The 23,948-nt window shown below is 37.4% G+C and overlaps 1 protein-coding gene across 1 annotated transcript; it reads right to left on the minus strand.

Moving 5' to 3' along the window:
* On the minus strand, window positions 1-18,259 carry LOC115436865 (polypyrimidine tract-binding protein 2-like). Its single transcript, XM_030159834.1, has 17 exons — window positions 18,174-18,259; window positions 16,304-16,325; window positions 15,910-15,961; window positions 15,603-15,766; window positions 14,949-15,020; window positions 14,775-14,846; window positions 14,525-14,683; window positions 14,098-14,208; window positions 13,434-13,602; window positions 10,697-10,774; window positions 9,556-9,668; window positions 5,913-5,946; window positions 4,128-4,220; window positions 3,322-3,438; window positions 2,603-2,702; window positions 925-1,002; window positions 1-816 (listed from the first exon to the last, which is right to left on the minus strand). Exons 1-17 carry the CDS (start codon window positions 18,179-18,181, stop codon window positions 687-689), a joined length of 1,572 nt encoding a protein of 523 aa, XP_030015694.1. The 5' UTR covers window positions 18,182-18,259; the 3' UTR covers window positions 1-686.
* Window positions 18,260-23,948: the final 5,689 nt, after the last annotated feature.

Below are 23,948 nucleotides of genomic sequence, written 5' to 3' on the forward strand. Positions count from 1 at the left end.
ATTGTTTGACTAAACAACAGTCGGTATATTGGTGCATCCCTTGAAAGCTGACAAATTTAACCAAAATAGGCCTGATGAAATATCGCTAACACACCCAAATCAAAATCTTAGTAACATTTAGTGGACATGTAGTTTGCCCATGTCCCATTGACTAACAGGGGATGCTGCCTATGACCTATACTGCTACTTACCACCAGGGGGTGATCAGGATACTTTGGCTTTACTTTAGATAGCTGTCCATCTTTACTCTATGGTAATGAATAAAAAAAAAAGAAAAAAAATCAGGACTCAAACATCAACAGAAACCCAGTGCTGCCACAGTGAAAGGTGATATTTGGTGCAGTACAAAAACACAAAAGAAACATGCACTTAACAATGTTAATGTTCCAACTAAAATCTACTGCTTTAAGACTTCACCATGGGTCAAAGCAGGAAACCTGTAAACGTAGCAAACGTCTCTGGGCACAGACTGAGGTATAAACCACGTTTTCTGGTCAAAACAATTGAAGGAATTTGAATTTTGTCAGTATTTTCACTGAAAACTGATGATTTATCATTTTGAATTTCAGACTTTGGACACTAAAGCACATTTCTGTGGAAACAGAAAACAGGAGGTGATGAAAACAGGACAGTGGGAGTGACTTCCTCACTCATCAGAGATCTTAAGGTTTGGAAAATCACTGATGTTAGATGGTAGACTTTGAGAAGGAAACTTTCAAGTGGTGATTCCCTCCCATGTCATAGTTGTGAAGATCCATCAGAGCCTGGATCGCCTCCTCTACTGACGACATCTGGATCAAGGCCATCTTACGGTCCCTGGAGAAGAACAAACAGTAAGCATAAAGAATTGCATTTCATGTCCGTTTTAAAAAAGTTCTGCTTAGAGCACTTTTGTTTTCAGGTTCATTTTGAATTCTCTCTTACTGGAAGAACTTGAAGGCCTTGACAGTTCCTCCGCTGTTGGAGAACAGTAGACGAAGATCATCCTCTCCAACTGCATCCCTGCACAGACAGAAAACTATTTAACATTGAAACAGAGATGGAGACTCGAGTCTGAGACTTGGATTTGAGTCGCTCTTTAGTCGCACAAGCAAAGACTTAAGACTTCCTTGTTGTGCGTGATGCCATATCACACAGCATAACGCATACGTGCAGCCACTGGTATCAAAACCACTCTGAACATGGCATCAGCTAGCTCACCTGGAGCTGTGCCATGTGTTATCACATTTAGTTATAGAGCCTTCACGCAGTCAGCAAACAAGCAAATGGCCACTTGCAATGTTTGTGGCATCAGGATCAATGACACCGGCTCAATATATCCAACTTCATCAGGCACCTCAAAACACATAAAGGACAGGTCAATCTGTTGGTAATGTGAAAGGGAAACTTAGTGCGTAACGTTATGGACAGGTACGGCTACCAAATTGAAGCAAGGAGTGTTGTAAGCTCCATGCATATTACAATTTCATTGTTCCCCACGACATTGCTGTTTTATTTGACATTTCAATACAGCTGAGGAGTTACAGCAGCGTGTTAAGAGTTAGAGAAGGACTTTAAGTAACGCTAGCCTAGGTTAACAGTTACCAGATTAATTAAGAGAAGTTTACAAAACTTTACATGGATGTAGCCTAAAGTTAAACCTAACATTACTGTAACGATATCGCGCCTGATAAAATTCCAGGTTGACCGGTTCACATCCCTGTTTAGCTGTCCAAGTGTTTATTCAGAAGAAAAGATTAAAATGTAACATAAGTTAAGAAGAATTTTAGAGCACAAAAAAAAAATTACATTGCTCTGCAGTATCACTACTAAATAATATTACTCAAATGTTTCCAAGTTGCTGTTTACTGTTATTGTAGTATTGTTAAAGTGACAGTAAGAAAATTGTCAGTTCAATTTCTGCAACATGATTGGTGTGAGTAACAGATGTTTGACTTTAAGCACTGAAAAATGTTATGCATAAGAAGTAGAGTCCGACCGATATGGGATTTTTGGGGTCGATGCTGATATTGGGGACTAAAAAAACGCAGATATCCAAAATATTGGCCAGTATATGAAATAAGATCATTGATATACACAGGATATAATAGTCTTATATTAGACAATGGTGGACATGTGGATTAACAGTTGCATCTTCATTTATCTCACAAAGATAATTAACATAACTTTAAAACACTGTGTAATAGTCTTATATTAGACTAGTATCTGACCTGTGGGGAACCATGGGTTGTAGATGTGGTAATTTTTATTTATACTTAAGATGTGAGTCTATATTTTATAAGAAGTGATATAAAAATTGTTTGGTAAATCATTCTTTAAAATGTAAGTGACAATTAATATATAATATTAATGCAGTGTTATCTAGACTAGATGGCATGTGTCCATTGAGAGAACATTCATTTAAGTCATTTGAGACTTGACTTGGGACAAAAGACTCAAGAGGTATTGGCCCTCAAAAATTTGAGACTTAACTTGGACTAGAGTACAAAGACTTGAGACTTGGAAAAATGAGGTGTGAACATCTCTGCACTGAAGCAAAGCAACAAGAAAAGTATCTAAAGATTATGACCAATCTGTCGGAGCTGAACAAGATCCCACATACCTGATATTTGAAAGGTGAAGAGTAGCAGAGGGAGGAAAGATATTCTGGAAATTCTTAGATCCTGGCTTCTTAAAACGATGGAGCGGTGACCCAGAAAAATCTAAACAAACGCAACATATGGATAAAAATAAATGTCAGTGTTAGAAGCGTTTATTGTGCAAAGAGTTAAATGATCTGAATCTGGTGGTAAACATGTACTTTTCAGCTTTCTACAAAACATGCAAAAAGTAGAGTAAATATCAAAAATGAGTATTCTATGTTTCAATGTTTCACTTCCATTTCCAGTTTCCATTGAAAGTGCACTGTATGGTATTAAACAGTTTTCTTTTTTTTAATAAAGTAAATATCTGCATTCTACAGAAGGGGTTCTGCATTCATTTTCATCAATGTTTATATTTGACCACATTCATACTAGAATTGAAACAGCACCAAAACAGGCCAACATACAGCAACTGCTGGTCTTGGTGTGAAAATGGACGATGGGCTTTAAACTGATAATATATAGTCATATATAAATATGTAATTACATTTCAAACTTAACCTGTACATTGATATGACTTTATAAAGACTCTGAAAAAACAAAAACTTAGCTGTCATCATAACTCAATCCTTTAAAATTCCCATGACGAGTCAGGAGCAAATAACATGTTGACAAATGTTAATCTTCAAAGTGTTGTTTATTTTATTGGACTGAATGAATGAAAAGAGTGATTTCTTACCTTTAGTTAGTAGCTGGTCATCCAGTCCTTCTCTGGGCAAAGCCACAGTTTGATGTTTGGACAGTGTCACTCTCATCACTTTACCAAACACCTTTTGACCATTCAAATGGCTCATGGCTACATATAAAAGAAAACATATGCATAGGAAATATGTTTTAGTCACGACAAATATATGAATGTCTGCTTTGATCCTTTAGGCACCCCATAATTAATTAAATCTACAACAAACTAACATTATAGAGCAGTGATCCTAAACTGGGGGGATGTGACACAAAAGTGGGTCACAAGGTTTTGTAAAAATTAATGTTAAGAAACCAATCCTGTGCTTTATTTTTCATGGAGTGGAGTGAAGTCCATTCACACTCCCCAACAGTAGGGGGCGGTAATGCGCTGTAATGCTCATTAACACCTGACATTTTGCAGCATAAAAGACCAAATCATGGCAAAAGACCAAATCATGGCAAAACTCCGGTATGACACAGACTTCATCAGATATGGTTTTATCTTTACTGCTTCAATAAGTGACTGAATGCACTTTTAATTTTTAACTGAGTGCACACTTTAGTTTTGGTTAAAATGTCCCTAATTTAGTGTTAAGCTGAATATTTCCCTCTTTAGCACACTGTGATATTCTGTATTATCTCAGGTTCAAAACAAACCATCTTTTCATTTAATAAATTTGAGAAGTTTAACTTTTATCAGTTTGGGTCACAGCTTGTCATTGAGGGGTGACAGTGGGTTCCAAAGCCAGACCAGTTGAGAACCACTGTTACAGAATAAATAGGTTCATTTAATCACAGACTCACCCAGCTGAGCCTGGTTGCCATCAGACAGCTGGATCAGGGCACTGTCTTTTTTGTTGTAGAGGATCTTTACCCTCTGGACATCACCATAGACTCCTGAAGAGAGAGAGAGAGAAAGGGAGAGAGAGAGAGAGGCAAGAGGGAGAGAAAGAAAGAAAGAGCAGGGTGGAGGAAGAAGAGGAGTAGGACAGGACAGACAGAGCAAGAGAGATGGAGCCGACGAAGATAAAAAGGAGAGGTGTGAAGGATGGAAGGAATAAAGTTAGTGCTAGAAAGACAAATGAAAAGAAAAGATGGAATCTTCCCATTTGACTTCCACTAGAAACTTCTCAAATGTTAACCAAGTAGTTTTATGTTTGGACTGTCAACCAGGAGAAAAAGTCCAATGATCAGCTAAGCTTTATGACAAACCAAACTGAGTTCAGCTGTCTGACTGGTAACATCTGAACAATGTGTATTCATAAAACTTCAAGACAGATGACAGCCATAAAAGAAGAATTTAGGGCAGAGGACACATCCTTCTAAAGCAGATATGTTCTGACCTAAAAGAAGGCATGGTGTGTAAATAAACCAGTTAAATGTAGAAGAGACCATTTTAGATTTCAGAGTCAACATGTAAAGCTGGTTGACAGTCTGTTGTGACTGACATGTCAAGTTTAGGTGGCAAGTAATCCCAACTTCAAAGTTGCACCAATGAACTTGCATATGAAATAACAAAGTGCACTATGACTGCACCTGATTAATACAGAAAGACAGATAGAAAGGAAGAGATGCAGAGGTTTTAAGAGCTAGAAAAGAGTCTCAGTGAGTACACCTGGGCCGTCATGATCAACTTAACCACCACTGAAAACAGAAACGCCAAAAATGATCTGCAAGAGTCTAATTCAAAGGTCTAGAAAACTCAAACTTCATTTTACTTATAGGATTTTATGGCTGTTATATTTGGAGCAGGTGAAGCAGCAACCAACAGATGCTCTAAAAGATCTGTCACTGTTGTCCATTTAGAGATGGTTAACTGCTGATAAAACCAGGACATTTAACAGGGTTTCTGCAGGTTTCATCAAGTTAAACTGAAGACTTTTTGGCCCATTACAAAGACAATTTACAAGATATTTCATAACAAGTTCAGCTAGGGCCGGAATTCTCAATTCTATAATGTTTTTTATACAGATCAGAAAGGAGTGATGATAGGTGTTTGCTGATGGATTTTTTTTTGTTTTGCATGTGACTTTAATGCCTAGTTTGTGTGTTTCCATTTCACAGTGGTGAGACATTTTAAGACATTTTGGGCCTAAAATTTACAATTATTGGATCTGAAGAATCCCTGTTAGAGTTTTTATATACTTTGTCAGTAATAGATTAATATTTCTTTTGTATTAAAATATATGGTGTTTTATTAGGCACCATTTGTCCAAAATCTCAGTTTATAAATCTGAATGCATCCATATAAATTAATTTATATCAATGCAGTTCATCATTCAGCAGACTGAAAAGTATGAACTTCAGTCAGCTCTTCACAACACAACCATGTACAGAGTTTAAAGACATGTAAGGATTTTGGCGTTTCTGCTCATCAGTGGAGTGGTATAAGCAGACCAAGCAGTCTGTCAGACTCACTCTTCTTTTAACGTAGAGACAGCAGTGGATTTAACTCTGTAGTTTACACTATGATAGAGGAAGGCTTAGAGATACAGACGAATAGCATGTCCACGACATCACTGAAGAAAGTGAACAAACTTGGATTAACAGAGAGAGATATACAGATAGAATAGTAGAGGTTGAACATACCGAAGAGGGTAAAGAGACTTTGAGGCGTGACCATCTTTAGAGAGAGAGACCGCAGAGCAGAGGACAGGAAGAGGAGGAGCAGAGGAGGAGGAAGAGGAGAGACGAAGGTAGAGATCAGACCGCCCAGCGTTGGACGAGGGGGGGAGGTGGTGGTTTCCGTGATGATGAGGGGGTAGAGCAAAAATGGAAGGCATGGGGTGGTTTGGGAAGGGGTCAAAATGGCAAAGCCAATTTCATGTTAGATCAATTAGAGGAAAACAAACAGAAAGTAATATGGGGTAATATGAGGTAGGTGTATAAGTGGAGGGCAGGGGTTTATTAAAGTGTGGATTACAGGATGTCGGACCAAAACGGGGTAAAATGGAGAGAAAATTAAATGTGAGGAGGGAGGAGCAGAGGGGGAAAGAAAGGAGGCGGGGAAGGGAGAAAGGAGGAGAGGAGGACAAAAACCAAAGCAGAGGTCAGTAAACAGAGCATCAGTGGAACATCAACGGAGTCTGAATGATTGCTGCTTCGATTCCAACACAGTCTCACATACACTACGCTTCCACTTCTCTGTTAACACACACTCATACACGCATTTCCTGATGAATGCATTTATCAAAGACGAAATGAAAAGATGGGAGGAAGGCTGCAAATAATTAACAATGGAGTCATGAATAAAGCAGCAAATAAATAATATTAGAGTGAGTGACAGCAAATCTCAAAACAGAATCGACAGGACGATGAAAATGACCCAATTAAACCCGGCGAAAAGTAACTGTCAAAAATCACCATCTACAAGTGCTTTCCAAATATCTATGAGGGCTGTTCAGTAAGTTCATGGCCTCACCCAGAAATACTGGTTGTTATAATACAGGATGTTACATTCTTTCGTGATGGGATAGTGATGCTTGAACATCGATGGACCAAGTGCATTGCTGTAAATGGAGATTATGTTGAAAAATAAAATATAAATTATCAGTCTGTGTTGTTCTGTTCTGGGTGAGGCCATGAACTTATTGAACGGCCCTCGTAGAGAAGGAGGGTCTAAGGACGGGGGATGCCCTGGACATTACTCATTTTCTTGCTGTTTATTTGACTGTTGTTTACATCCAACTGACTCTGTAAAGCCCTTTGAGATAACCTTGTTGTGATATTGGGCTATACAAATAAAATTGAATTGAACTGAATTGAATTGAATCTACACAGATATTTGGGAAGCACCTCTACGATTGCAGCTGCAGGCCACATTCATTTAATTCCCTGCTCTGCTATTATCACAATGTGATGTTGCATCAATTGCTGGTAGACAAATATACACAACCAGTTACTGCCAGTTATGTAAACAGTGGTAAGATGTTTGTATTCACACACTGCTTTTAATACAACTGGTTTTTTAATTACTAATGTGATCTAGAAACAGATTTCTGACCAAACCCAACCCAGTCCTGGTCTTACACCTGCAGGTGCGCTAGCAGCTAGTATCCCTTCAGAACTGGGGTTGGGGTAGAAATCTTTACTGGGGAAAGAGGACACAACTCACTGTAGGATACTACTACTTATTACTACTACAAGATCACTATATTATAGCATGTTGTTTGCCCCATTATCAACTATACAGGGCAAAAAAGACACATCAGTCTAGCAACAAGAGTTAAGATGCATGTTTTCACATCAGGTGTTGTCCAAAGATAATCCCCTTTGACTTCAATGATGTACATGGCTTTTCAGCTTCTCCACTCCTTTACCAGCCTGGCTGACTTTGCTCTTAGCGTGCCCTTCTCCTGTGCAACTCTATGAGATCTGGGGAATCATAAGGTGTTTCTATTACTGAAAGAAGTAACTATGGTAGTAAACTACATGATTGATTAAACTTTGCCAATTATGCCATGGTTCACAACCAACCAACTTTCATTGTGTTTTTCCTTTTAATGACCCATTTTAACTGAGATATTCCCATGTTTTGTAATGACTGTCTGACTACCCTTTCTGGTGCCAGTGTTTAGAGTCATCTGAAACCCTGGGTCATTTGGAGGCTAGATGACAGCTACCTCTTGATCCCTAAAAGAAACAGACACCCCATGCCTTACCTCGAGGCATGCAGGACAGAGTGGTAGGGCCAAGGGGTTGAACTGAGATGGGGACTAAAATATCACCACAGATGCTCAACACTTGACGATGCAGCTGCGACAGGTGAATAAATCAGTCCTTCAGAGATAGACATTTCGGCTACTATAACATGAAGAATGGCCACACTTCACCCAAACACTATGAAGCCACTTATTTGCATAATGCTGAATCCCAAGTATGTGTTTCTCTCAGGCTTGTCATGAGGAAGGGAGGGCTGCGAAATGGACCACTCCACAATGCAGTCCCTCACAGAGGGGCAGAGACAGAGAGATAGGAATTTAACAAAGAAACAGATTCAGATAAAACAGGTAAAAAGGTACAAATGACAGAATAGGTACACATTTAAAGAATAAAAAGATGAAAGAATTTAGAGACTAAGCTAAGTTTAACATTGCTTCACACAGACAATAGAACCTTTATGATTTGGTATTGAAACTGTGCACAAATAAAAAAAGTAGCAGTAGATGGCTGTAAACTAATAGGACCTGTGACAGCCTATAAACCTGCAGTATCTACTCATACACACAACCACACAAATCTCACACAAGAGCTAGGTTCACTATGAACCAGTTTAACATTATATGGGAAATAAAAGCTTAAAGCTATGAAGTTCCAGTTTCTGCATACAAACTACCCAGCCCTGTTTTCAGACACATCAGCAGGGCCATGTTGTTAAGTCATCTTTTTATAGTTGGGAGCCCTGGAAATACCCGGTCCAGTTTGATGCAACTAGTCTGTCAGAAAGAGTTCAGAGAGACGAGAAGGACCGAACATCAGGCAAGCCTCCAGCTTGTCATGTTTCAATGTGATGCATGTGTCCACTTTAAGAGGAAGTGACCTGCTGACGGGTACATGAACACGTGATTCACCCCCCCAAAAAAATGTGCTTGTGAAAATAAAAGTGAGGCACTCCAGAGATCATAAAATAACAGTAATAACAACAATAATAATTTTTAATAATGGATTAATGATGCATTATCCTTTAAAAAACAAAATGTCAAACCACAGTGGATTTTTAAAGGCCAATAAAATAAGTTTGATAAGAGCATATATTGGCCAACATAAAAAACACCAGAACATACTGCAAACACATTACCCAGGTTGTAATTAACCATTAAACTGGTTACCTGCTGAACTGAAAGTAATATATAAGTAATTAACTAAGTAAGTAAGTAAGCAAGTAAATCAAGCTGAAACCAGTTGAGAAGAATATATTAGTCATTGGCAACTATCTGAGCCAAGTTTGGATACAAATAAAACATTTTATCAAGAACAATTAACGGGTGCATCCCTACAAAGGAGACCATATAACCCTCTGTCACCATGTAACTTTACCCATCTTAACTGTATAGTACAGACTTGAAGGTGGGAAATGCATACTCCCTGTGGAAGGAAGCGAATCACACAAACGACAAAGCGACACACTCAACCTCTAACTCAACACATGCATTCACCAGTGTCCGTTTGATAACTGAAATGAGTGGCTAATGGAGCCAAAGGATCACACGAGTAATGCTTATGGTTTGTGTACCTCTTCATTTAGGTTGGATGCCAATAAGACTCCCGACACTCCAGAACCAGACAGAGCAACACGACCAGCAGCTGCTGCCGCTGCCGCTGCAGCACTCAGAGGACTAATGGCTCCTGTTAGTAAAAGAAACAAACAGGATTGGATTAGCTTCAATCGGAAACACTTATAAAGTTAATGCTAATGTCAATTGGACTTGATCAAAAATAATCACACAAGGTTTTGCACTGGCTAGCATCCAGCACCCCACCCCAAATAAAGTGCTTCTACATGAAACAAAGATTGATACAGTTGTGTTAATCAGCCACTAGAGCAGAACTGCCATGCATAAACATCTGAATGAGAAAAAAAGAAGTCATCAAAACCAGAAAATGTGATGTACTTGATGAGTTGATGCCATGATATTATGCCAGCTCTCATTTAAGACTGGCTGATGTTTACATTGGAGAGCATCTTGATTTTCTTTTTGTTTATTTCAATAAGAAACACAACTGAATAAAAAGGTACATCAAATCTTAATTAATACTTAACATTGCAATTCGCTGCTGGTGCAGGCCAATATTAATTTTAGTAATGCAATCATTCTAAGGCTTGATTTGTTGTTTTTTGCATCCAACTCTACATCTGTATTCACTAGGATTACACTAATGAACAGAAAATAAAATTAAATGCAGCACAAAAATGATAATAAAAAAAGAGGTTAGAGGGCTTTTAGTAAGTAAACTTTTTACAAAGTAAAAAATTTGTTAGATTTATAAGTTCATTTATAATTTCATTTGTAAAAGCATAATAAATAATACAATATTGTAATTATGACCCACAAGAGTTTTCATTTGATCAATATTTCTAAATTCTCTATATTATACCTTTACACCAACAGGATCAACCCAAACATCAGACAAATAGAAGTGTCTCATTTTAATCAGTCCAGGCTTGTGACTTCAAGTAGACAAGCAGAGAATAAGAATAATATATGTAACACAGAAAGCTCTGTTGTCCACTTTCACCTGGCTTATTAAAGCCTATGCCAGCCAACTCAGCCAGAAAACAAACATAGCAGAGAGCATGACAAGAGACAGGCCAGAGAACAACAGGGACAGTGTGATGGGGAAACAGAATTAAGAAAAAAAGAAAGGCTAGGTACCTCCACCCTGTGAGAGGGAGAGTGAAGATGAGTAACCTCCTCCACTAGAGTAGGAAGCTAGCGCTCCAGATGGGGTACCTACAATGACATACAATGAAAATGACAGCTACATTTATTCCACAACATACTGATCTAACCTAGTTCCAAACATTACAGTGATAGCAAGACATCCAACTCATCTGTGTTATAAGAAATCTGTAACAGTATGATGTAACTATAATGATGCAACATAAATGAAAAAGGTTATGTATGCAAGACATCACAGAAAACTATAGATAGCTTAGACATTCACCTGACCTCAAGTATTAACTAAATACTTTTCATTATCTATCAACAATTATGCCACATTTCCACTACGTGGTACTGGCTCAACTCGACTCGGCCTTTTTGCATTTCCATTATGAAAAAGGACCTGGAGTCTGGTACCCGGTATTAGTATTTTTGGTATCACCTCCACCGAGGTTCCAAGACTGGGAAACAGATACTAAAACGTAACATGTAAGCACTGCAGATCACTGATTGGTCAGAGAGTTGTCTCTGTGACCCACCATTTTACAAAAAACAGATGCAGAAGTTGACAGTAAATATAGCGGTTGGTTAATCCACACGATGACAGCCCGCAAAACTACACCATGGTCGGTCGAGGAGATTAGGTGGCCGGTGTAAAAATTCAGCCTGAGCTTGACAAGACAACATGGAACGAGTGAATTTATCTGCAACTCTCTGAGCAGACGACACGGAAGTAATGCGCCGCATCGCTATGACGTCCAGGTACTGTAAAGTCAGTAGTATCCTGTAATGGAAACGGTCTCCAGGAATAGGACCTGGTACCCGAGTCGAGCCGAGTCAAACTGGTTCCATGTAGTGGAAACACGGCATTAGAGGAATTTAACAGGAAAATAAATGGAAGTAAATCATGCATGCTGCAGCCTCTGAAACTAGGTTATTCCTAGGAAAACACCTGATTACAGCTGCCCTCTTTTCAGTATTGTATTCATTATATAAATTTCATGTAACTACGTATGGATGGATTTATTATAAGATGATTTGCAGATCATCACCTTCACTTCACCACAGCTTGATATTTCTTTATTCCCCACTGTATGTCTACGGTCATTGGTTTTCTCCCACATTTTAAAGACATGCAGGCTAATAAAAACTCCAGTGTTTGTAAAGGCCCTGCAGAGCACTGGGACCCTGTCAGCCAGCACCGAGCAAAACAGAAATGACAGTCCTGCTGTATGAACCCAGTGCAATCTGAGTGTTACAATGTCAACTACTGTAAAAAAAAAAAAAAATAAATAAAAAAAAAATAAGACCCTTACTGAGCTCCAGTAGATTTCCTGAGTTCACTCTAAGTTTCTTTGACAGAATGACACAAAAACTTACTCTAATGTTCAACTGGAACAGATGGATGGTATGGATAAAGAGATGAAAGAGAAAGGTTGTTGCAGTACAGAAAAACAGATTATCATTACACAGATATGTACATGTAAATACTGGGAGATCATCTGTGTTGGCAAACAGCTTAATCTGTGCCAGTTATTGCAATGTTTTCAGATTTCTACATTCTGGGTTAACACTGAATACAAAATTACAATTTGGCCACTACTTGACCCTGAAATAATGCTACTTTCTGTTTGTTAATTTTGTTTTTGTTGTTCCTTCCACCTTCTCTGCCAAGGAAATACTACATTAACATATTAATGAGTAATTAAATGCAGTAACTATCCAATGGAAGGTTCTTTCAAACTTTCAAGACCTGCACAAGCACCCTGCATTATCTCTGAAGAAGTCCAAATTCAGTTGCACAAATTTATGAGAAAAATTTTACGGTAACAACACATAAACACTACTCACTGCTACTAGTGAAATAACATTTTATATATTAATTAATATACTGATACATCCTTAATTTTTTACCAGAATAATGTTATGTTCCACCATACAATAATTAAATGAATTAATTATAATGATACCATACAAAACAATCTAACATTCTTTCAGTACCACTCTTTGTCGCTCTCATGTTATGTGAAAACAAGCTAAACAGAGTCTTTCTGCCCAAACCACATTACTTTACATGATACATGGCCTGCCCTGAGTATACAGCAAACACACTAGAGGATAAGTCCTGCAGTGGGTACAACATTTCTACCATTACATAGTGTAGACGGTAATATTGCTTATCTGTAACATTCAGTATCCTTCACATCATGATTATGCTGTTTGTTAAGATATACATTAGGGACCCGGGGCTAAAGTCCTGCTTACTGACCCAGCAGTGGAATGAAGAACAGAAAACAAATGCAAAACATCAAACATTGCCCTATGACTGTTTTTACCGATCACCTCAATTTAACATGAATTTAAAGCTACATTAATGACATAAGACGTCCGATGGTGTTAATTCTCCGAGCGGCAACATTTTCTTTTATATCAAGAGATGCACCTGGTACATCTTCTAAACAGTGAAGTTGTTGTAACACTGTTGTAATTACACAAATTCTCATATATCCTGAAGCTGTCTTCCTAAATCACCGATTAAGGATGCCACACAAAAGCATAAAAAAGGCTAAATTAAAAGGGTTAGACCTTCGTGCCTGGAAAGTCACTGATCCATGCTGTCCGTAATGTGAAGGACAATTACAACTGTCTAAATATTATGGAGCCTTTTAAGAGATTAAATAATACAGGCTGAACAGCTAAAAATAAAGAGAAAAAACTATTTCCTTACCCAGTAAAGAATGGTCTTTGCTGGTTGTGTCTCCGTCTCCAGTTGGTAGGTCAGGTCTGGTATAATCTCGACTCTTATCATTGTTGTACTTGACATTAAGGTTGACCAGTTTACTGAAGTCTATTCGCAGAGTACAACAGGAATTATAGATGTTCTGTCCATCCAAAGACTAGAAGGGAAAGAATGCATTACATTTTTTTTTACAAACAAAAACAGACAGATTGTACCTGCACTGCCAATGTTAATCCTATTCTTACACTGGACAAAATACACATCTGAGGGAATGTATGGAGAACCAAATGTGCCTCGGTTTCCAAATTCATCTGTGATATCAAACAACAACAACCCCCCCACCCCACCCCAAAAAAAAAAAAAAACAAACCAGAAAGTCAGACCTATCTATTGGGAATGTGAAGGGGGGTCAACTGCCTATTTTAATAGGTTAATAAACCTGGATATACATGGAAATTTTTGGAGGGAAATTAAAACACAATTTATAACAATAAGGAGGAACAAACAATATCATATTTTAAAAGATTATTTTCAGTTTTTTAAATTAAAGACTAAGCCTGCTGGTTGTTGACTTCAAGGAAACACACACACAGGGCATATTAGTGAATGGGCTGTGAATACATATACTATAATTTTCATGTCTGCGACCTACCAGTTTAGCTTGCTGTGCATTGACAGGGTCACTGAATTGGAGAAGAGCCTGAAACTGGTTGTTCTTGGTGAAGGTTATTATCTTCATCACAGTCCCAAACTTACTGAAGATCTGGAGAATGTCATACATACAACATAGAACATAATCAACAGTAATCAACACAGAATGACCAGTCTAGTTTTAATTCCACACTCACATATCACAACTGTAGGTAAACTAAATACTGTGTGGAGGCAGTCAATCAAACGCCACATACTTTTGCTAAAGCCTAACATTACATTACATGCACATGTATAATGTACATGCACATACATACACATACAACTTTACATTAAATAGATGTCCTAACAAATGTTAGGCAAATTATAAACATTTGACTCGAGGTCTATTTCTAGTCTGTAACAGCTGTAACATGTTCAGGTTTTACCTGTTGTAGGACATCCAGTGTCACAGGATAAAACATGTTGTCAATTATAATGCGCAAAACAGGGCTGGGAGGAGGAGCCAGATCCAAAACTCCAGGGTCAGAGGAGGGAGAGCTTCCATCCTGAACTGCAGACACTGCCTGAAGAACTGCCTGGGCCCTCTGTATTTCAATCACATTAAATCATAGTTAGTCAGGGTAACGTTGAGGATTGAAGTACAGTATGTGGTGCTGAATGTACATATAAACATACCTGATTTAGAGCAGAGTCTGTTTTCAGTTCCTTATGGTTGGAATACTGGATAAATACAGGAGTGTTTCTGACCTGAGGAATTATTTAAGTCACCAACTCAGTAAATAGTCTTTCCATCAAGAAGAGAAAAGGTAAAGAATATGCATCATGAATGGAAACTGTGGGTTCTCCTACCTGTGGTGTGACAGCTGTGTAGTAGTTCACCATTGTAATGGCTGCTTCCTCTGTACTAAGCTCCAAAAAAGCCTGAGAAAACACATCATAGTTATCTTAGAAATGCTTAAACACTGTGTTCTTTTAAAACCCAAACAAAAGATGTTCCTTTTCACTGTGCATTTATGTGGATGCATACATGAGTGTTTGTAAGTAAATTTGGGGGGTTTTATTGTTTGTTTCAGTATATTCTTAGAGCTTTGTTTTGTTTTTAGGTATGTTTCTTGTATGAAAGGGTGCAACACAATTTAATTTCAATTTGACCTGAATTTTGATAAACTACTTCCAGTTTATTTCAACTTGCCTGTTGCTGTGATTACTGTGTTTTTCTAATGTGATTCTGAACTTGATAAACAGTACAGGCTGTAGTAGGCGGTAGAGTAGATTTGGTGAAAAAGTCATATATACTTGGTCATCAACAGAAAATTCACTCATTTATGAATTTACAAATTTAACCTAGGATAGAAAACACAAAAACATCAAAAAAAAAATTGCATTTTGTCACTCTACGTCACCCTTAATCCTTCTACATTTTGATATTTAAATTGCAGCCTACTGCAATTTTATTACAATTGTGATTCCTGATTAATGGTATTAGGTTTTAAGTTACTGTACCTGGTTTTTCCCTTTCAGCATCAGTATATTAGTGACTTTTCCAAAAGGCAACCCCAGAGCGATGACTTCTGTCTCTGAAACCTCACTGGGAAGTTTCCTGATGTGAAGAACTCTGGAGGGAGGTGACTCATCCAGACGCTGCTTCTTACTATCACTGCCGTTTGCTGACCGTGGATACACAAACGGACAACAATAAACACTACAGTGTAACGTCACATCACAAGGCTTAAATTTCATGTTGATGTGAGATAGGTTCAAATTTTTAAAAGACAGTCATTTGTTTGTCACATTCCCATCCTGTGCTCACCGGTCACAGAGTTGGGGCTGCTACCGTACATGGTGAGCTCATCTGAGCCTCTCTGGAAACATGAAAAAAGACATAATTTACTTCACACATAACAATGTCTCTCTATATGAACAATATAATAGAAACATCATGATCTTCAATAAATACTACATAAGGTTCTTCATCCATTAAATACATATAAACACCTGAATAGTTAATGCTCACATTATTAGCAAAAGTGTAAACTTCTGCTGTCCCACAAAGAAAAAATGATTGTCGCATGTAATGTAGTGTGTAACAGTTAATTAATCCACAACATCCACCTTTTCCATCCTCATGTTAGTCAGTCTGTATGTAATAGTACATAGACAAAAGAGTGTGTTTACATAGAAAGTAGAAAAAGGAAGATATTTACCTTTACACCAACCGCAACATCACTGTTAATGAAGAGGAGGTGAAAAAGTACTATTAGAATTAAGTACAGCTAAGTATATAGATAAACAATACAAGCTCTGTCCTAGACATGGATTAAGTCTAGTATAGGACTGAATACTTTTTTTTCCCATTTGGGATTTTCATTAGTCCCAGACAAAGCTTAATCCAAGTCTGGGAAACAGTTTGACAGTGGTATACTTCAAGGCACATTTGAGAATGTATTCATTGTTATCAGCACTTGTTCAAACAACTCGAGTGTGTTAACATGAACAATAATAACAACAATAATAATAATAACAACAACATTATTCCAAATGACAATATTCTAAATTTGGCAGGTGTCATATAAACAGCATATTCTGAGCATTTTCTGATTACAACATGTGGGATACACCAAAATTAATCTGTTTGTATGAAAAATTGGTAAGATATATACAGCACATTCAGACTTTGAATGAATGAAAATAATTAGGGTGTATTACTGTAGGCTGCAACCCATAAACAACCCACAGTCAGCTGGAGTAAAGATAAAGATCCTCTCTCATTGAGATGGATGAAACCAAAGAAAAGGCCACACATCTTGTTGGAAGGAGAAACATACTACTAAACATTATGAGTTTGTATTATATTATAGGATATCAACAGGTCTTTGGACATGAGCATATACTAAAGAGCTCTGAAAGTATCTGAAGAAACAAAAGAGGGAAACAGGTCTCCCACCAGTGGAAAATTTCAATAAAACACCATTTTGAATGGGATATGCATAGATGTATGTAAATTTGTGAGATTTTCATTTTCATTAGCTATGTAAACAACTCATGAGGAATTATGGATTTTTTACAATAAATGAAAATTAAGTACATTTGATTTAATTGTGCTACTATATTCATTCTGTTATAATCCTAAATCATATTAATTCTTGGTGATAATCTTTTTTTTCGTTCATTACTTTGTCGTGGAGAACAGCATGGACAATACTAAGAAGACTGAACTGTTTTGCAAAAAATGACCCTCAAATCAAAGCTGGAGGTCCTTAAAACAACAAAAATATGCAATGGAGAATTACATAAAGGGCTTCGACTAATTAGATTAAAATCAGTTAGGCTCTCAATTCTACTAATAAATGCTATATGCTCCTCTTTTCTTTATTATTCCTGAGTCTAGTGTATTGTCTTCGTTTAGCGTCGCATACACTACTTGTCCTGAGCAGCTTTCATGACGGATTATCTTACAGTCAATCAACCGGCACAGGTTGCGTGTAACATGTATGAGGCTCAGACAAAGGACCGTCTGTGCTATGAATTGACAGGGCGCGATTCCTCCAGGACATGATTTATTAATACAAAGGACAAAACCATAGCCAAATTAACAATGACTAATAAAGTGCCGTAGTCATTCATCACTAGAGAGCAACTGTTTTCACACTTTACTGTGGCGTCAGGAATGTAACTGAAGGCTACATGTTAATATAAAATAACGCAGGAGACAGGATAATATCTGGATCCGGAAAATGACATCTTTTGCTAACACTGACACTGCCGAGGTTAGCAAACTATAATAATACGTAAATTAAGCTGTGGAGTAAGGTCTGAGTTTAAATTAAATTAAAAATAAGTTTACCCACATTCAAGATCACATTAAGCAGTCACATTTCGTGGTTAATGCTTGGTACTGTTAGCTAGCTAACGTCATGTTCTCCGCATTATAAGTACTGTGTCAAGGTTCGCAGCAGAGCTAATAGTTAGCATATGTTAAACTGAGGACAGCTACCGGCTTCGTGATAACGTTGTCACATGCACAATGGTGGAAAATGCAACCGGGTGATTTAGCTACAATAAAGAGAGATTTACCCGTCCATTGCAGCTCTTTGTCCTCTTCTGTCTGTTGATATTTCAACACACTTCGATGCCCGGACAGTATAGCAAAATGGGCGTTCTTCTTCTTCTGGTCCATCAATGACGATTAGTATTCAATAGCTACAATTTGAGCACTACCGCCACCTGCCGCTTAGGAGGGAATTATCAACCCTACAATAAAATACACAAGGGGCCACATATAAAATGACAGGCTGTCAGGGGCCAAGAAAATAAAATAAAATGAAGTGAAACTAACTGGGTCGTTTAACGTAAAAATTTAACCGCATTCAGCAAAAAGACGTTTTACTCACTGACTCCGCAATTAAACTATAAAATAAAAAAATAAAATAATTTTAATACCATGTACATAAAAACAAAACAATGTTTTTTTTTTAATAAAACTAAAAAATGAATCCTTTTTGATTTAATTTTTCTTCATTTTAGTTTTAAATGTTTTGATTGACAATAAAGTAAAATAACATTTAAAACTAGAAAAGCACTCAGAGAGCGCAGACCTCCGCCAAGGCAGATCAGTGCCTGCCCCACCCCCCACCCCTGATCACCACCAAAATTTAATCATTTGTTCCTTGTGCCAGTATCAACATATCCTGAAATTTTCATCCAAATCCATCCATAACTTTTTGAGTTATCTTGCACACAGACAGACAAACCAACGCCGGCAAAACTTAACATCTTTGGTGGAGGTAAAAATCAAAAAAGAAGTAGTAAAGAAAGAAGGAAGGAAAAACTGTTGTGAAAATGGAAAAAAAAAATCCAATGAGGACTATAATTTAAAAAAAAAAGTGCACTGTCCATGTGACAAAACTAAGAAAGGAGAAGATGATGTGCCTAACACCTCTTTCCCTCATATACCTTATATATTATACTACCTTGTTATGGTAGATGGATGTGAAAAAACAAAACTACACTTTTCAGCCTCTAAACTGAATGAACTGAAACTTATGATTAGAGGAAAACTTTTAAATCAGACATCTATTTTACCTCCAGTTGTGCTTTAGTATTTTCAAAGGTGTTATCTGTAACATCATGTCATTCTTCTAAAATGTGTCACAGTATTGAGCTCATAACATGAAACTGAAGTTCAGACCAGTTTATGACACAGGTGACGTGAACTTCAGCCCCCACTGAGTTCGTAACCCACTTCTTTCTCCCCCCATTTACTGTTGAAGCTGTACTGCCACTTTGTTTTTTTTTCTGTATTTACATATTTATGTATATTACACTTTTACAATTTGGAATTTAGTGTTACAGTCTGGAAACTCAAAATCTATCATTTTAATACATCTATATATTCTATACCAGCACATTATTATCAACACCAGTCCCTATTCTTGCTGCATTGAAATGTAGATCCCCGTTAATGCTGTTAGGTGGGAGTTAGCTGATGTTTTTTCTAGCTAGGAAATGTTCCATATGTGGTTCAGTCCACCTCTGACCTCTGTTTGAACTGGACTGAGAGAAGCTGCTGTTGTGTCTGTGCATGTGTTCAGATTAAAGACAAGGTGCTACTGTCTTTACCTGACTGGATAACTGACTGGATGCCTGTTAACTCCTAGTGTGTGTGCGTGTGTGTGTGTGTGTGTGTGTGTGTGTAGACCGGAACATACGATTGTTTTTTGGGTTTTTCTTTTTTTTATAAAAAAATTAAAAATTAAAAAAAGAACCAGATTCAGGTAAGAGTGTAAGATCAACTTGTGTAACTTCATTTTCCACAGCAACCAAATGTTCTATTACAATGATGTTTTAAGGTAGATAAATGCACCAGTTTATATCTCTTATTAGATATAAAACACATTGTTTGGTTATTTGCCTTTTGGTTAAAGCACAAAGAGAGAGAGGAGAACAGAAAGACACTGAACATATACACTAGTCTACAGTGTTTTGTTTTTTGTTTTTTAGAAATTATCTCCCTCAGAGATTAAATGTGCTAAATGTTACATATTTTAATCAGATTAATTGGAAAACAAATGACAAAAGTGCTGGTTTTGCTGATGATTTGATGGTATATGATAAAGTGTTATTCCACATATGTATTAGTTTATGTACATTTATACAACAGATTTATAAATGTTCCACTGATAGAACCTGTAAACTGAATGTATTGTCATGATCAGACAGTGTTTGGAAGTAGATCTGGTACCTCTGACACTAACATTCCCCTGGAGTTAAACCCATTCTCTTGTAGATGTATACATTGGGGAGCTGCTGTATCAAAATGGAGGATTGTCTTTCACCAGAAATTAGGGTTAGGTATATTTCTTTTATGATTCCAATCCATTCCTCTTCTACTGTGGCTCAGCATTTAAATAACTTTAATCAGATTTGATGGTTTAGTCTCAGAGTTTCTCAGACCCAAAAAATGTTACGCTTTTCTTTCACAAATGTGGGAACGATGGTCCGAAATTGCATTAAAATGTACAAAACAGTGAAATTTCCCTTCCCTGGCCAGCCAGCCCTCTGGGCGCTCAGCACCCCTAAACCTCTGATCCTAGAATCGCTGAATGAATGAATGAATGAATGAATATATGTTTGAGTTATTTGAGTATGTCCATTGTACATAACTTTATTTGCTGTTTCTGTACATCTTAGTCAGACATTATACTTTTCAAAGTTATTTTTCAGACTACAGTTTTTCATCCTGTTTGTAACCATGTAAACCTGCATTTATGATTAATAAATAAAAACCTTTATATGTTAATATTTGCAACCTGTTTTAGTTGTTAAACTTCCAAAAGAGATCATTGACCATGATTGTGGATTTCATTGAAATAAATAGTATATTTTGGTGCATTTTTGGGTCCAATATGTAATTAAAGTAAGATCAAGTCTGAAAAGAAATATCAGATCATGTAGGTGAAATAATGATGAAAAACATATACCAAACATGGGTATGGTTTAAAAAAATAAATAAATAAAAGTATAGTGCTATATAAAGGTCAAATCAGTTTTGGAAGACAGCCAAAACAGGCTCAGACCCCTAAGGGTTAAACACTATCTTCCACTACGAACCACTAGATCAGTGAGGTACAATCTAAGCAGTGACATGTTTGTTAAGAGTTTGTGATTTAGGTTCCGTGATGTGCTGTGTCAATTGTGATTCTGTTGTATTTTTGTAGTTTTTCTTTTTTCTTCTGTGTATGGGTGTGTGTTGTTTGTCTTTCTTTCCCTACAGATAGTGGTTGCGTGAGGATGAGCTGCAGGTGTGGTGCTGGACTGCTGCTGCTGATTGGTTCTTCAGCGATGAGCAGGGAAATCTAAAGCAGGATCACCCTACCTCCTAAGAGACTCCTCTCTTCCTATCCTCATTTGTAACCAGCCATCTGTCATTTTTTCTGGAGAGCTTTGTATAATCAGACACAAAAGGAGAGAATCTTTTTCTTTAAATTTTCTCCTGTTTTGTTGTTAGGAGGGTAGGTAAGATGGATGTACTTTGGTTTCCTTGGTTTGTGTTTGTAGGTCAGCGTAGTGAGCTTAGAGTATGATTCTGTTTGTTATGTTTGTTACTTTGATTCCCTACCTGATTTAATTACCTCTGCCAGGAGGTATTATTGTGATCACTTTGCTTTGTGTGTTTGTTTGTTAGCAAGATAACTCAAAAAGTTATGGACGGATTTTCATGAAATTTTCAGGAAATGTTAATACTGGCACAAGAAACAACTGATTAAATTTTACAGATCTGTCTTGGCGGAGGTCTGCGCTCTCCGAGTGCTTTTCTTGTTTTTTTTATGTAAATAAATCCCTCAAATTGCAGTTGTGTGATTGCTGGTCACTTAATTTTTTTTAGCTTGCTCCAGTTTGTTAAGGGACATAGAGGGAGGGGAGTCTTACACCATGTTGTGTCTCGGCAACCCCTAGACCAAGTGTAACAATGTTCTATAAAATGAACTGAACCTCCATCTGGGTTCTTTTACAAAGACACAAGAAAAAAAATGAAGTTTGTGTGGTTTATTGCAGTTATAGTTTGAGGCAGACGGGTCACTTTGGGTTTTGTGGGAGGGTCTGGTCTGGGGTCTGGTCCTGGTCTCCCTCACAGGTCCATGGCTGATGTCTCCTCCGATGTCATTTACACCCACATCTAAAAATATCAAGACAGAATCGTCGGCACTGTGTGGATGAGGAAGAGTGATTTCAGGAAGTAATTTTGTACATGTGGGTCTTCAGGAGACAGGAAGTGGATTTGTACCGACCTCTGGATCTACCGGTTCTGATGGGAAACGACCGCTGATGGATGAATGGCTCCATCAGACAGGCCTCCTCCCTCACAGACAATCTGCATCGCTGTCTTTCCTTCAACCCAGTCAAAATAAGACCCAGGTTCTCCACTGTGACACCCACTGCCACACAACAACACAAACGTCCAGCTGTAGTGGACATTCCTGATCAGATGCAGAAAAATGCATACAGACCAAAATGCTGACTTCCATGTTGAGACAATGTCTTTCTACCATTGATGATCCAGACCAGTGTCCATTGTGTCTCTTCATATTTTCTCATCCTGCTGCTGAAAACAAAAAAACTAAGAAAAACAAGACAGTTGTAGATGAAATCACATTGCACTTGAGCTTTGACAATATTAAATATTAAATACAACTGAACACTGCAAGAAAAGGTGTCTAAAAACAAGATAAAAACACAAAATCTGAGGAAAAAGGGACTTAAAATAAGTGTCTGTCCATGCAGCAAGATAATTTCAGTTGACAAAATTTCTTGAATTAAGATTGTTAAATCTAAGTAAATAGTAAAGTAAAATAAATTTTATTTATAGAGCACTTTTCACAGACAGAGTCACAAAGTGCTTTATCAATTCAAATCTAGATATAGACATGTCTACGGATGTATTTAGAAGGCTTAATAAGCATAAAATGCTGGATTTAAGATGAGATTACTTCAAATGTATCTTTTTACAGCCTCAAAATAAGTGAAATATACTAAATATAAGCTAAGTGAGCTGGCTCTAAGAATTTAAGTTTTAAAATAAGAGGAACAAGTAGAAAAAAAAAATTTAAATAAGCATTTGATTTAGCTGAAAATGAGCCCTTCAACCAGGAACTAAACCCCGGTCTACTGTATTGGAGTCCAACACCTAACCTACTGAGCTAAGCAGCTCTTGTTAAGAACCAAATGATTTGCAGTGATCACAAGACCTGTACCCTGGTGAGAGCCAGACCCCATGGACAAAGGCCCGGCCACCAGGTGCTCACCCACGGGCCCCAACCGCAGGCCAGGCTCCAGGACGGAGCTCCAGTAAGCCTCTGGGCCGGGTACACATTCCCTTGTTGTTCCTTGTCATGAAGGGTCTTCTGAACTATTCTTGGTCTGGCCCTTCGCCTAGGACCAATCTGCCATGGAAGACCCTACCAGGGGCAAAAAGACTCCCTCAACAAAGCTCCTAGGGTCATTAGGGCTCTCAAATTCCTCCACCACAGTAAGGTGATGGTTCAAGGAGGAGCTAACTATTTTTTTAATCATTTAAAATATTTTGAACTTTTGTTTTTTTTTTGTTTTTAAATTTTTTCCAAAAAATTGTTTTTAAATTGTTTTTATTTTAATTTAGTTTTTTAGAGGAGGCGGAGGGCAGACAGTTGCGTGTCTGCCCCCCCCGGAGGACAACTTCATTTTTAATTACAGCACTTTGTTTTTAATTTTTTAAATTTTTTGTAACTTTTTTTTTTGTTTGTTTTATTATGTTTTTGTTTGGTTTTTTTGTCACGTTTTTTTTTTCCACATGCAGCTGCTCTAACTGTTTTC

The sequence above is a fragment of the Sphaeramia orbicularis genome, chromosome 17, assembly GCF_902148855.1.
Source record: "Sphaeramia orbicularis chromosome 17, fSphaOr1.1, whole genome shotgun sequence".
NCBI lineage: Eukaryota > Metazoa > Chordata > Actinopteri > Kurtiformes > Apogonidae > Sphaeramia > Sphaeramia orbicularis.

Coding starts and splice junctions, on each gene's coding strand:
- LOC115436865 (XM_030159834.1), bottom strand. Junction 9,669..10,696: donor CTCCCTCTCACAGGGTGGAG/GTACCTAGCCTT, acceptor TTTTACTAACAG/GAGCCATTAGTCCTCTGAGT. Junction 4,221..5,912: donor AAGTCTCTTTACCCTCTTCG/GTATGTTCAACC, acceptor CTCTCTCTTCAG/GAGTCTATGGTGATGTCCAG.